Source organism: Delphinapterus leucas, chromosome 8 (assembly GCF_059928025.1).
Source record: "Delphinapterus leucas isolate spDelLeu-1000000601 "Yukka" chromosome 8, BTC_Dleu_Yukka2, whole genome shotgun sequence".
In the NCBI taxonomy this organism is placed as follows: Eukaryota; Metazoa; Chordata; class Mammalia; order Artiodactyla; family Monodontidae; genus Delphinapterus; species Delphinapterus leucas.
Genome location: NC_143136.1, coordinates 34,245,999 through 34,259,711, shown reverse-complemented (window position 1 = coordinate 34,259,711; position 13,713 = coordinate 34,245,999). Strand labels below are relative to the sequence as shown.

The following is a 13,713-nucleotide window of genomic DNA, read 5'->3' as shown; positions in this document are numbered from 1 at the left end:
CACCCTGGCTAGGAGTTAATGGTCCAGGAAGAGAAGACCCAAGAATTGATAGAGTTTCCGAATGACGAATGCATGACAGAAAAAGATTACAAGACAAATGACATAATGTTTAACTTCAAGTGGTATAAGAGGATACCCCCGGGAAACAGATCACTTTTTTATTGGAATACATTATGGTCTATCAGTTGCAAAGTGATGTGGATCTTTATAAAATTCCAAGAAGAATTATAAGGTGGAGTGACCACTGGCTCTTATAAAATACTGATTTTTCAGTGAGAACCCAAAGTTCAGAGTCCCTTTAATGAAAAGCCCTGCAAAATTTTCCTAAAATACTAATTCTGTATTAGCAAAGGCTAATCAATTTATCTTATCGCAGCACAATCCTGCCCAATTATCTCAGAGGCATTGAAAAACATGAATATATCAATATGTTATGACTACCATTTCAAAGCTGTGATTTTAGTCAATGTTTTGTCTATTCACTGAAATCCCTATGAATCTTTTACTGCCAGGTCAAAATGTATAGATCAGATAGTACTTCTAAATAGTAAATCTTACTTATATATCTGATAAGGGTCTAGTATCCAAAATATATAAAGAACTCTTACAACTCAACAATAAAAATACAAATAGCCTAATTAAAAAATCAGCAAAAGATATGAATAAAAATTTATTCAGAGAAGATATACAAATGGCCAGTATTCACACGAAAAGATGTTCACATCATTGGTCATTAAAGAAATGCAAATCAAAACCACAATGAGATACAACTTCAAACCCACTAGGATGGCCATAATTAAATTTTTTTAAAAAAGGAAAATAACAACTGTTGTAGGAGATATGGCACCCTCATGCATTGCTGGTTAAATGTAAAATTGTGCAGCTGCTGTGGCAAACAGTTTGGTAGTTTCTGAAAAAGTTAACAGAATTATGATATGATCCAGCAATTCCACTCCTAAGTATATACCCAAGAGAATTAAAAACATACATGCACACAAAAACTGCACATGAATGTTCATAGCAGCATTATACATAATAGCTAAAAAGTGGAGACAGCCAAATGTCCATCAACTAATGAGTAGATAAAAAAATGTAGTATATCCAAACAATGAAATATTATTTGGCAATGAAATGAAATGAAGTATTGATACATGCTACAATAGTGATGAACCTTAAAAACACTATACTAAGTGAAAGAATCAAGTCACAAAGGACCATATATTGTATGATTCCATTTATATGAAATATCTAGAACAAGAAAATCTTTAGAGATATAAAGTACATTAGTTGTCATCTAGGGCTAGCAGGACATGAGGGGTTTGGAGGGTATAGGCTAAGAGGTATGGGGTTTCTTTTCGGGGTAATGATAATGTTCTCTGATTGTAGCGATGGAAGCACAACTCTGTCAATATACTTAGGGTCACTGAACTGTACACTTTAAATGGATGAACAGTATAGTATGTGAATTATATCTCAACAAAGCTGTTAAAAACTAAACCTTATAAATTATTAATCAATATTTATTGAATGTCACATTATCAAAATAGGAACGTGCATGAACTATGAGTAGCATTTTACAGAGAGAGAACAAATAAACAATATCTGATCATTATTTTTACTTATCATAATTTTAAACTAAAAATCTATGTATGGAAGAATGTATTATGTTAATTACCTTAGTTTCTTTACGCTCCAATCTTGGGGTAAGAACTCCTTCTAAATAGCTAGCTTTTTCTATCCATGTACTCAGACGTCTATATTCTTTTTTCATTTTTTCTAGCCTAAAGAAAAATCAGTTACAGATTTAAAAAGTGACAGAAGAATATATATGGTATGAAGCAAAGAACAACACATACAGTATAATACATTTATAAAAAGTCCTTAAAGAAGAAAACCAACAATATATTGTTTAAGGACACATAGGAAAAGGAATGATTACAACAAAAATCAGGATAGTAGTTACCTGGGGAGAGTTGGGGAGAGGGATGTAATCTCATAAGGGCACACAAAACACATTATAATATTGGTAATGTTGTATTTCTTAACTCGAATTGTAAATATCTAGGCAATGATCTCATTATCTTTATTTAAGTTATACATACATATTTAAGAAATTATTCTATATATATTGCTCTCATTTAAACTATATATACATATTTTATAAATTATTCAACACATATATGATATCCTCTGCAATAAAACAAATGAAAAGATAGGAATTTAGTTTTTAATCCAAATTTCAAAAGGCTTTCATAATCTAAAAATATAATCGACAAGAATTAAATGGAAAAGAGGAAATGTTTCTCAATTCATTTCATTAGGACACTATGACCTTGACAATAAAGCATAACAAGGACATTACAAAGAAGGAAAATTAGTCTAATCTCATTCACAAACATAGATGCAAATGTTACAAATAAAATATAATTTTAGTACAAAAAAATGTAGTGGTATAAGGAAACGATAATATACCATGAACCAGTTGGCTTTATCCCAGGAATATAAGGATATTTTGACATTAATAACAGAATGTTTAATTTAAATACAATTTAACTGATTAAAAGAGAAAAATAATTTGGCAAAATCCAACATCCATTCATGATTAAAATAGAAAACTCTTAGAAAACTAGGAACAGAATGGAATAATTTACTTAATCTGGTACAGGACATCAACCAAAAAACCTATATAAATAATGTGCTTGACTATTAAATGCTAGAAGCATTGCCATGAAAGATCCTGAACAAAACAAAGATATCCACCCTCACCATTTATAACAGACATTGACTGGAGCTTCCAGACAGCATAGAATGACAAGAAAACAAAACTAAAGATTAAGGATTGGGAACAAAGAAAGAAAATTGTTATTACTTGTAGATGATATGATTGTTTAAATAAATTCCCCCAAATGATACCACAAGTAAGTTATTATGAATATGAAAGTTTAGCTAAAAAGGAAAATTCCAAGAAGATGATGAAAGCAGAAGTAGCATAGTTTTTGAATCCTCCCAAATATCTACATAAAAACATTCAGAGTATCTAGGTAGCAAACCCAAAAACTTATAGGCAACATTTACAACAAAACCATGTGACAAGGTTTCCCTATTAACCCCATATACATAAGACCTTCATGGTATCAGTGAATATATGGGAGAAAGCAACAGGTATAAAAGGGGCATCTGATGAATGTGAGAATAAGAGAACCCCAAATAGCCAACAGGTAGTCACAAGAAAGCACAGCCAGCCAGCCTGAGAATAGCAGTTGAAACTGGGAGGGTTTTGCTCATTCCAATAGTGGGTGAGTACAAACCATTCATGACAAGAATTAAAGGACTGGAGTAGTCTAACCACTGAGAATGCTCAAAACTGACCAGCCAGGTCTCTACTTAGGGACAGGGCCTCCGAAAACCTTGAAAGAAGGTCACTGTATTTTTAAACACCAGATAAAAACTTCAGAAGTGGGAGCTCTGTGAAGCTAGAAAAGCTTTCGGAACCAAGCTTCTACAAAAAATTCAGGAAAACTAATTTCATATAAAATTGAGCAACGGAGAATCATCAGGGCCAAATTCCAAAGTAGTTATAAGAAGATAATAAGGATCAAAATAACATTCTTAGATTGCAGAAACACACAACAAAGATACATGGGAGTCAGTGAGCAGAAGGAGGAGAGGGGGACCCATTCTGCTAGGAAGAAGGGGGTTGGGTGGTGCTGCCACTCAAGAGAAGGCAGAGCAACAGCCATCGCTGTCACTGGAAGCCAAAGAAGTCGAGGTTCTGCAGGTGGAGCTCAGGGAGCCGCTCTGAATGGAGAAGCATTATACGGATCCAGATGTGTCCTACTAAGCCAAGAACTGAAGAAATTTGTGGATTCCAGTCCAAGACGGTGAAGGGGCTCCTGAACTCATTCATCTCCTCTCAGAGATACACCAGATCTATAGTTGTACAAGGACCAATTCCTGCTGAAAGAAATCCAGAAATAGCTGAGCAACTCCTAAACACTGGACGAATGAGAAAATACCCACAGCAAATGGGTAGGAAAGGCTGAGACACACTCTCCTCATAAACCTAACCCTGGCACCATGTCATACAATTGGGAAGGAACTTCCAATTCCCAGCATCTCTTTGAGGAGAGAAAGGCTTGGACCCCACAATGAGTGCTCCAACTTTCAAGACTGCCACTTGAGGGACAGGGCCCCAAAACACCTAGCTAGGTCACACCTAGCTTGTGACCATGAGACCCTCAAGGTTAAAACAAAATAGAAATAGTTCTTAATGGGTTCTCTAGGACTTGCCATGGTTATTTGCCAAGGGCTCAGCACAGAGTAGGCAAAAAGTGTCCATCTCCCAGTCTTTCCCCAAGAGAAGCCTCTCACATTCTGTAAAAGTTAATGTTTGAGGGTCAGGCTTCTAATTTAGCATGCTTCTAGGGGCTGACTGCAATCCTCCCTGGAAACCAGGGAAGCCGGCAGACACTGCATCTCTCTTCTCCCTCTAGCCTGATCCAGATCACCAGTATCTCCAAGGAAAAGTCTGTAGATACAACTGGCACCCCAGATTCTGTGGCTGCCACCCAAGGCACAGGCCCCCAGATTGCCTGATGTCATAGTCAACAGGGTTTGCATTTACCAGTCTACAGGACTATAGTACACAAAGAAGCAGTCTTAATGGGTGCAGGTGCACCACCAACCCTGTGACTATACAAACAGGCCCAGCACAGAGGGAAGAGGAAAAAGAGTCTTCCAGTTTGTCCCTGAAAGGGCTCTAACTACATACTTTCCCAGCATCTACCTGGGGGTTCAGCTTCCAATCAGCCTGAATCTAGGTGCTGACTGAGATCTCCCCTTTGGGACACTGACAAGTCTTGACATGCCCTCAACTATTGGGAGGGTGACTAAGAACAAACAAGGTGACTTGGACCATCACAAAGGTTTGAGGGACAACCAAGAACTTGGGCTGGGCTGATGGTAAAGTTCCTTTCCTACAATGAGGCCACAACATCAAAACTTAGAGAGGTGGTTGTTTTATCTAATGTTCAGAAACCAACACAGAGAGTCAAGGAAAATGAAGTAAGAGAGGAATAAGTCTTAAGCAAAGGAATAAAATAAAACTCCAGAAACATAAGTTCCAAACAAAAGAACAAGATAAAACTCTAGAAACAGACATTAATGAAGCAGAGATAAGTGACTTACCTGATAATGAATTCAAAATAATGGTCATAAAGATGCCCATCAAGGTCAGAAGAAAAATGTATGAACAAAGTGAGAATTTCAACAAAGAGATAGAAAATATAAGAAAGTACCAAAGAGAAATCACAGAGCTGAAGAATACAATAACTGAACAAATGATATGACTAGCCAGAAGGGGTTAATATCCAAAATATATAAACAGCTCATATAACTCAATATCAAAAAACAAACAACCCAATCAAAAAATGGGCAGAAGACCTGAGTAGACATTTTCCCAAAGAAGATATACAGATGGCTAACACACACAAAAAAAGATGCTTAATATCACTATTAGAGAAATACAAATCGAAACAATGAGGTATCTCTTCACACCTGTTAGAATGGCTATCATCAAAAAGTTTACAAATAACAAACGTTGGTGAGGATGTGGAGAAAAGGGAACCCTTTCACACTGTTGGTGGGACTATAAATTGGTGAAGCCACTATGGAAAACAATATGGAGGGTCCTCATAAAACTAAAAATAGAACTACCATATGATCCAGCAATTCCCCTCCTGAGTATAAATCAGAAAAAATGAAAAGCCTAATTTGAAAAGATACATGCACTTCAATGTTCACAGCAGCACTATTTACAACAGCCAAGATATAGAAGCAACTCAAGTGTCCATCAACAGAAGAATGGACAAAAGAGATTTATTCATACACACAATGGATTATTACTCAGCCATAAAAAAGAATGAAATTCTGCCATTGGCAGCAACATAGGTGGACCTAGAGAATATTATGCTTAGAGAAATAAATCAGAAAGAGAAAGACAAATACTGTATGATATCACTTATTTGTGGAATCTAAAAAATAAAATGAATGTATCTAGCAAAACAGAAACAGACTCACAGATACAGAAAACAAACTAGTGGCTACCAGTGGGGAGAGGGAAGAAGAGAGGGGCAAAATAGGGGTATGTAATTAAAGGATACAAACTACTATGTATAAAATGGATAAGCAATAAGGATACATTGTACATCACTGGGAATTATAGCCATTATTTTGTAATAACTTTTTAAAATTTAATTAAAAAAAATTTTTTTGGCCACGCCACGCAGCATGCAGGATCTTAGTTCCCCAACCAGGGATTGAACCTGCACCCCCTGCAATGGAAGCATGGAGTCTTAACCACTGGACCACCAGGGAAGTCCCTGTAATAACTTCTAATGAAGTATAATTTATAAAAATACTGAATCACTATGCTGTAGACCTGAAACTAACATAATATTGTAAATCAACTATACTTCAATTAAAGAATTCATTGTCAAACATCAAAAAAAAAAAGGAATCAGCTGTGTTTCAGAGAGAGAAATTAAGGAAACGATCCCATTTCCAATCACATCAAAAAGAATAAAATACCTAGGAATAAATCTAACTAAGGAGGTCAATGACCTGTATTTGGAAAACTATAAGATACTGATGAAAGAAATTGAAGATGATACGAACAAATAGAAAAATATACTTTGCTCATGGGTTGGAAGAATTAGTATTTTTTAAAATGACCGTACTACCCAAGGCAATCTACAGATTCAATGCAATCCCTATCAAAATAACAATGACATTTTTCACAGAACTAGAACAAATAATTCTAAAATTTGTATGGAAACACAAAAGTCCCTTATTACCCAAACAATCTTGAGAAAGAAGAACAAAGCTGGAGATATGACACTCCCTGATTTCAAACTACACTACAAAGTTACAGTAATTAAAATAGTATGGTACTGGCACAAAAACAGACACATAAATCAACAGAACAGACTTAAGAGCTCAGAAGTGAACCCATACTTGCATGATCAATTAATTTACGACAAAGGAGGCAAGAACATACAATGGGGGAAAGACAGCCTCTTTAGTAAATCGTGTTGGGAATACTGGACAGCTACATACAAAACAATCAAATGGGACTACTTTCTCATACCACATACACAAAATAAACAAATGGATTAAAGACATAAATGTCAGACCTGAAACCATAAAACTCTAGAAGTAAACGCAGGCAGTACACTCTTTGACATTGGTCTTAGCAATATTTTCTTGGATATGTCTCTTCCAACAAGGGAAACAAAAGCAAAAATAAACAAATAAGACCTAATTAAACTTACAAGCTTTTGCACAGCAAAGGAAACCATCAACAAAATGAAAAGCCAGCTTACTGAATGGGAGAAAGTACTTTCAAACAATATGAATGATAAGGGGTTCTTATCCAAAATATACAATGAACTCATACAATTCAACATCAAAAAAGCAAACAATCTGATTTAAAAATTGGCAAAGGACCTGAACATACACATTTCCAAAGAAAACATACAGATGGTCAACAGACACATAAAAAGAGGCTCAACATCAGTAATCATCAGGGAAATGCAAATCAAAACCACAATCAGATATCACCTCACAGAATGTCAGAATAGGTATTATCAAAAGACAACAAATAACAAGTGTTGGTGAGGGTGTGGAGAAAAGGGAACCCTCCTGCACTGTTGATGGGAATGTAAATTGGGACAGCCACTATGGAAAACAGTATGGAGGTTCTTCAAGAGATTATAAATGGAACTACCATACAATCCAGCAATTCCACTTCTGGGTATTTTTCCAAAGAAAACACAAACACTAATTTAAATAGATATATGCATCCCTATGTTCACTGCAGCATTATTCACGATAGCCAAGATACAAAAGCAACCTAAGTGCCCACTGATAGATGAATGGATAAAGACGATGTGGTGTATACACACACGCATATGCAATGGTGTATCATTAGCCATAAAAAGAATGAAATCTTGCCATTTGCAACAAAAAAGGTACAGCGCTAACTGAAACAAGTCAGGCATAGAAAGACAAGTACTGTATGATTTCACTTATATGTGGAATTTAAAATTCAAAACAGATGAAGAAACAAATCAGAGACAGAATCATAGACAAAGAGAACAAACAGAGTGAAGGGGAGTGGAAGAGGAGTGAAATAGGTAAGGGAAATTAAGAGGTACAAACCTCCAGTCACAAAATAAACGTATCACGGGGATGAAATGTAAAGCATGGGGAATATAGTCAAAAATAATGTAATATCTTTGCTGACAGATGGTAACTAGACTTATCATGGTGATCACTTTGTAATTTATAGAAATGTTAAGTCACTGTGTTGTGCACCAGGAACAATATAGTGTTGTAGGTCAATAATGCTTCAAAAAATGAAAGAACAAGCTCATAGAAAAAAGAGACCAGATTTGGGGTTACCTGAGGCAGGGGGTGGGGGAGGGGGAATTGGATGAAGGTGGTCAAAAGGTACATACTTCCAGTTGTAAGATAAATAAGTACTAGGCATTCAGTGTACAACATGATTAACATAATTAGCACTGCTACAGGTTATATATGAAAGCTGTTATGAGAGTAAATCCTAAGAGATCTCATCACAAGGAAAAATCTTTTTTCTTTTATTTTGAATCTATATGAGATTATGGATATTTGGTAATCTTATCATGATAATCACTTCATGATGTATGTAAGTTAAATCATTAAGTACTGCTTAAACTTATACAGTGCTGTGTGTCAATTATATCTCAATAAAACTGAAATAAACATAAATAAATATTATGTGGAATCTAAAAAATGGTACAAATGAACTTATTTACAAAACAGGAATAGAGTCACAAATGTAGAAAACAAACTTATGGTTACCAGAGGGGAGGGGGGAGAGAGATAAATTGGGAGATTGGGATTGACATATATACACTACTATGTATAAAACACATAGCTAGTAAGGACCTATTGTGTATAGCACAAGGAACTCTACTCAATACTCTGTAATGACCTATACGGGAAAAGAACCTAAAAAAGAGTGGATATATGTATATATATAACCGACTCACTTCGCTGTACACCTGAAACTAACACAACATAAATCAACTATACTCCAATAAAAATAAATAAATAAATAAATGTTATTGAAAGAATAAAACATAGGACTAGGAGAAAAAGGGGTTCCTTGATCACTCAACTCAATGTTTATGAATTAATTTATAAGTCTGAGTAAAATATGCATATACATAAACACCATTTAAAAAATTTTAGGAGTTCTGTTTCTGGCAATGATGGACTCGATTATTTCAGACCATCTCACTGCACAACTGAAAAAGCTGACAAAGTATTTTAAAATTTTTTCTTTGGAAACATCAGTCAGTTATAAAGGCAGCAAGAATTTGCAAATCCAAGATGCCAGACAGAAAGGAAGTCTGGAGACTCTGAGCCCATAATTTGGAGCCATTTTCCTTCAAGGCATTTGAGGTGGACAAGAGTTAAGAGCTTTGAGAGAAATGTGTAAGAATGAGGGAACAAAAACCAGAGTTCAGCCCCTGTTAAGGATGAGAAGCCATGGTAAGCACCTAGGCTTTCAGTTGGGGCCCTAGAGGGCTATACCCCAAGAATAAGTGCCTCCTTAAATATTGTACCCTGGTTGCCTCTCACTAGTCCCGGCCTTGATGTTAAGAATAAGAGTAAACCAGAAAAAGACTAATGCCCACAGGAACTAGAGCCCAAATCATTTCAGTCTCACCTCAGTTGAATTAAGGTGATCTGGGATTGCTAGTGTTCCTAGGCTAGCTGGCTGCCAGATGCAAATGTATGTATTATCTGTAAAAATATATAATCAAGAGCCTCAAATCAGTTCTACAGATTTTCAAATACAATGTTTGGTACTTGATGAAAACAACTAGGCATATGAGAACATAAGATTTGACTAAAAACTCTGAGAAAAAAAACCAACAATAGGTATAGACTTACAGGAAATCCAAATAATCAAGTTATCAGAGATGAACTTTGAAATACAATGATTAATATGTTCAAAGAATTAAAAGATAAGACTGAGGATTTTGGTAGAGAAGTGGAACTATAAAGTAAATGAAAATTCCATAACGAAAGGAAATAACTGAAATTAAGAACTCAATTGGCTTAAGAGTAGATAAGAGACAAAGAAGAAAGAACCAGTGATTATAAGACAGGTCAGAAGAAAATATCTAAAGCATAGAGATAAAAGATGGGAAATACAGAAAAGAGTATAAGAGACCTATAGACTATATTGTTGAGTGAAGAGGCAGAGAAAGTATTATACTTTCTCCCGTATTAATGTGTTCTCACCCCTTTTCTTGCCAGATCATTGACTTTTTAAAACAAACACTGAACCCATAATATCACCATGATGAAGGTTTCTGGACCAACAGCAAGCCTATGTCTCAAAGTAAAAATTAATATACAAATAACACATAAATAAGATGAAAATTTTTTTGTTTTGTTTTGTTTTTGTTTTTTACCTTGCCCGGGGTTGTTGCTGAAGTTTTTCAAGTCGTACTACAGATGGCTGGTTGGATTGAGATGCTGTAGTTGGCACCCCAACTGAAACATTCAGGTCTGGGGATAAGAATGCTGGATATTCTATTGGTTGTGGTATAATAACATTTCTGGAAAATGGTAATAAAGTTAAAATTATACAAAAGTTCACTTCTAAAATCAGTGTTAGCTATCACTTTTGAATCACTCTTTTACACCGTAAGCTCACCTTATCCATATTGGACCACTAGAGGATAGAGCTAGGAAAGAAGACAGAAGTCAGAAATACTGAGAGAGTGACCTCTTGGGTACTCTTACTACTAAGATCATGGGTAGCAGAGATGGGAAAGAAGAGAAGGACCTGAAGTTCTAAGGAGAATTAGAAAGTGTTTGAGCCCAGACCTCTCTCCCTTTCTCTAGATCCAAATCTATATCTCATGGCTCAGTCAAGTTGACACAAAAAACTAACCATCACAAGTCCACCCCTTGTCAACTTTGTACCCATAAACATCTTACAACATGCTTAATCTCCAAATGAAAACAATAACAAGGTCATAATTAACCTTACATGATACAACTCTCCTGTATACATACAGCCAAAAACTCGCCAGCCCCTTCCTCAGAAAAGGATGTAAAGTCCTTGGGTGATGTTTACTCTTCTCCTTAATATCCTGAAACTTAAATAACTATGATGTAAGGTTAACAATACTTAAATATTATGATATAAAGGAAATATATATTATGTTACATGATAAGGAGATGAGAGGGAAGAAAAACATATATATAACTATTTTTTCCAGGTCACTGAGTAAATGGGCCAGAGTAGCACATCCAAAGGAATATGTTGCCTCCAAAACCCAAGAGGCCCACTAGGTGTTATGCCTCTTTTTTTGGTTGTAGGAGAGCCCAGATACAACAACTTACCCTTCACCTCAGCAGGAATATCTTGACAAGCCCCATACCTGAATCCCTAAAATTTCACTGAGGTAGAAAGCCCTCGAATTTTATCAGACTTATTTCCCACCTTCAGACATGCAAATATCTTACCAATACGTCTAGAATAGTGCCACTTCTTGCTCACTAGGTCCAATCAGCATAATGTCATTACCGTAAGGGTGAGTGTGATATCTTATATAAGAGAAAGTAATCAAGATTCCTGTCTACTACATTATGACATAGGGCTGGAGAGTGATGTATCTTTGAGGTAGGACAGTGAAGGTATACTGCTGGTCTTCTTGCCTGTGGAAATAAAACTGTTTTGGATGGACTTTATTAACAAGTATGGAGAAAAAAGCATTTGCCAGATCAAGAGTTGCATGTCAGGTACCAGGGGGTGTGTTAATTTGCTCAAGCAATGAAACTGCAACCTGGTACAGCAGCTGCATTTGGAGTCACCACCTGGTTAAGCTTACAATAATCTACTGTCATTCTCCAAGATACATCTCTTTTCTGCACAGGCCAGATAAGTGAGTTGAACGGGGTTGTGATGGGAACCACCATCCCTGCACCTTTCAAATCCCTATGGTGGCACAAATCTCTGAAATCCTTCCAGGTATTGCTTTTGGTTTACTCTTAGTGGTAGCTCTAGTGGCTTCCATTTAGTCTTTTCCACTGTAATATCCCTCATTCCACAGGACAGGGAAGGTATTCACCAACTGTTGAATACATATATTCTAATTATGCATTCTGGAACTGGGGAAATAACTATAGGATGGGCTTGGGGACCCACTGGGTCCCCCATGAGATGAATCAGAGTTAAAACTCCATTGACCACATGACCTCCATAAGCCTCTATTCGAACTGGTAGACAACAGTGACATTTTGGGTCTTCTGGAATTAGCGTCTGTTCAGAGCCAGGGTCCAGTAGTCTCTGAAAACTCTATTTCCTTTTCTCTGATGCACAGTTACCCTGGTAAAAGGCTGTAGTTCCTTTGGGGGAATGCTGGGAGAAAGATTAACATAATTTTTGGCACTGTACTGAGGTCTCTCCTCAAGGGGATCAGGCTTCCCCTTCATTCAAAGGGTTCTGGGTCTGTAAACTGGTTCAAACTGGGAATTGATTGATGAACTCTGTTTTTATGCTTTAGGTTAGACTTTTGTTCATTTGACCTAGAACTTTTCTGCTGATACAGATCAAGTAAGAATTTAGCAGGCTTCCTGTATATTCTATTTCTAGGAATATCATGATCAACCAGCCAATGCCATAGGTCTACATGAATCAGACGATTGTGGTTGCTGCTTTGATCCTGCTGTCCATCACAGTAACCACACCCACCTTGCCACTTCAGGATCCAATTCCTCCCAGTTCATTTAGGTTTCCCAGTTCAGTGACTGCAGTTCCCACTGCAAGGTCTGGCCTACAGAGAAGAGCAATCACAGGGCTCTTCAAGGGTGGGGATTCCCTCACAAACTTGTTTGTCACAGTCATGGTGAAAGGTGTGTCTTCTGGAGCCTCCCAGGGTGAATAAGTAGGTCTTAAATGACAAATCCACTCTAACACTACAATCTCCCTAAACCTTTGAATTCCTTCCTCTACATTAAACTAAAGTAGACCTGGCATTTTCAATCCACTCACAGTGGGCTATCTTTTGGTCCATGTTTCAGTAACCAACAAAGTGTTAGAGTCCTTTGTAACTCCCCAAGCTGCAAAGTAAACGTAGAATCTCTGCTTAGTGAGCCCATACCCATAAATTCGATATGATCCAACTTTATGATCCTGCCACCATTATCCCATACCTTTAATATCCCCATACCCTCACATGTTCCCTGGATTTTTTTTTTTTTTGCGGTACGCGGGCCTCTCACTGTTGTGGCCTCTCCCGTTGCAGAGCACAGGCTCAGCGGCCATGGCTCACGGCCCCAGCCGCTCCGTGGCATGTGGGATCTTCCCGGACCGGGGCACAAACCCGTGTCCCCTGCATCGGCAGGCGGACTCTCAACCACTGCGCCACCAGGGAAGCCCCCTCTGGATTTTTATATATATAAATTAGAAAACTCAAGCAGTTCTTTTTGGAGTGTGGTGTACTTCCTCGTGGGTCACACTTTGAACCTCACCTTTAGGGGCTTGCTGGAACTTGAGTCTAGTTACAGGCCTAGAAGCAAAGGGGGGCCGTGGGGGTGAGTCTTGAGGAGAATCAACATCGTCTTGCATGGCAACTGCCTCAG

The 13,713-nt window shown here is 37.1% G+C and overlaps 1 protein-coding gene across 1 annotated transcript in view; it reads right to left on the bottom strand.

Moving 5' to 3' along the window:
* Positions 1-13,713, bottom strand: part of CATSPERT (catsper channel auxiliary subunit tau) — a 152,119-nt gene that overhangs the window by 76,498 nt on the left and 61,908 nt on the right. The window contains 2 exon segments of the mRNA XM_089916510.1: positions 1,676-1,781; positions 10,533-10,679. Coding sequence (XP_089772636.1) covers positions 1,676-1,781; positions 10,533-10,679 — 253 coding nt within the window.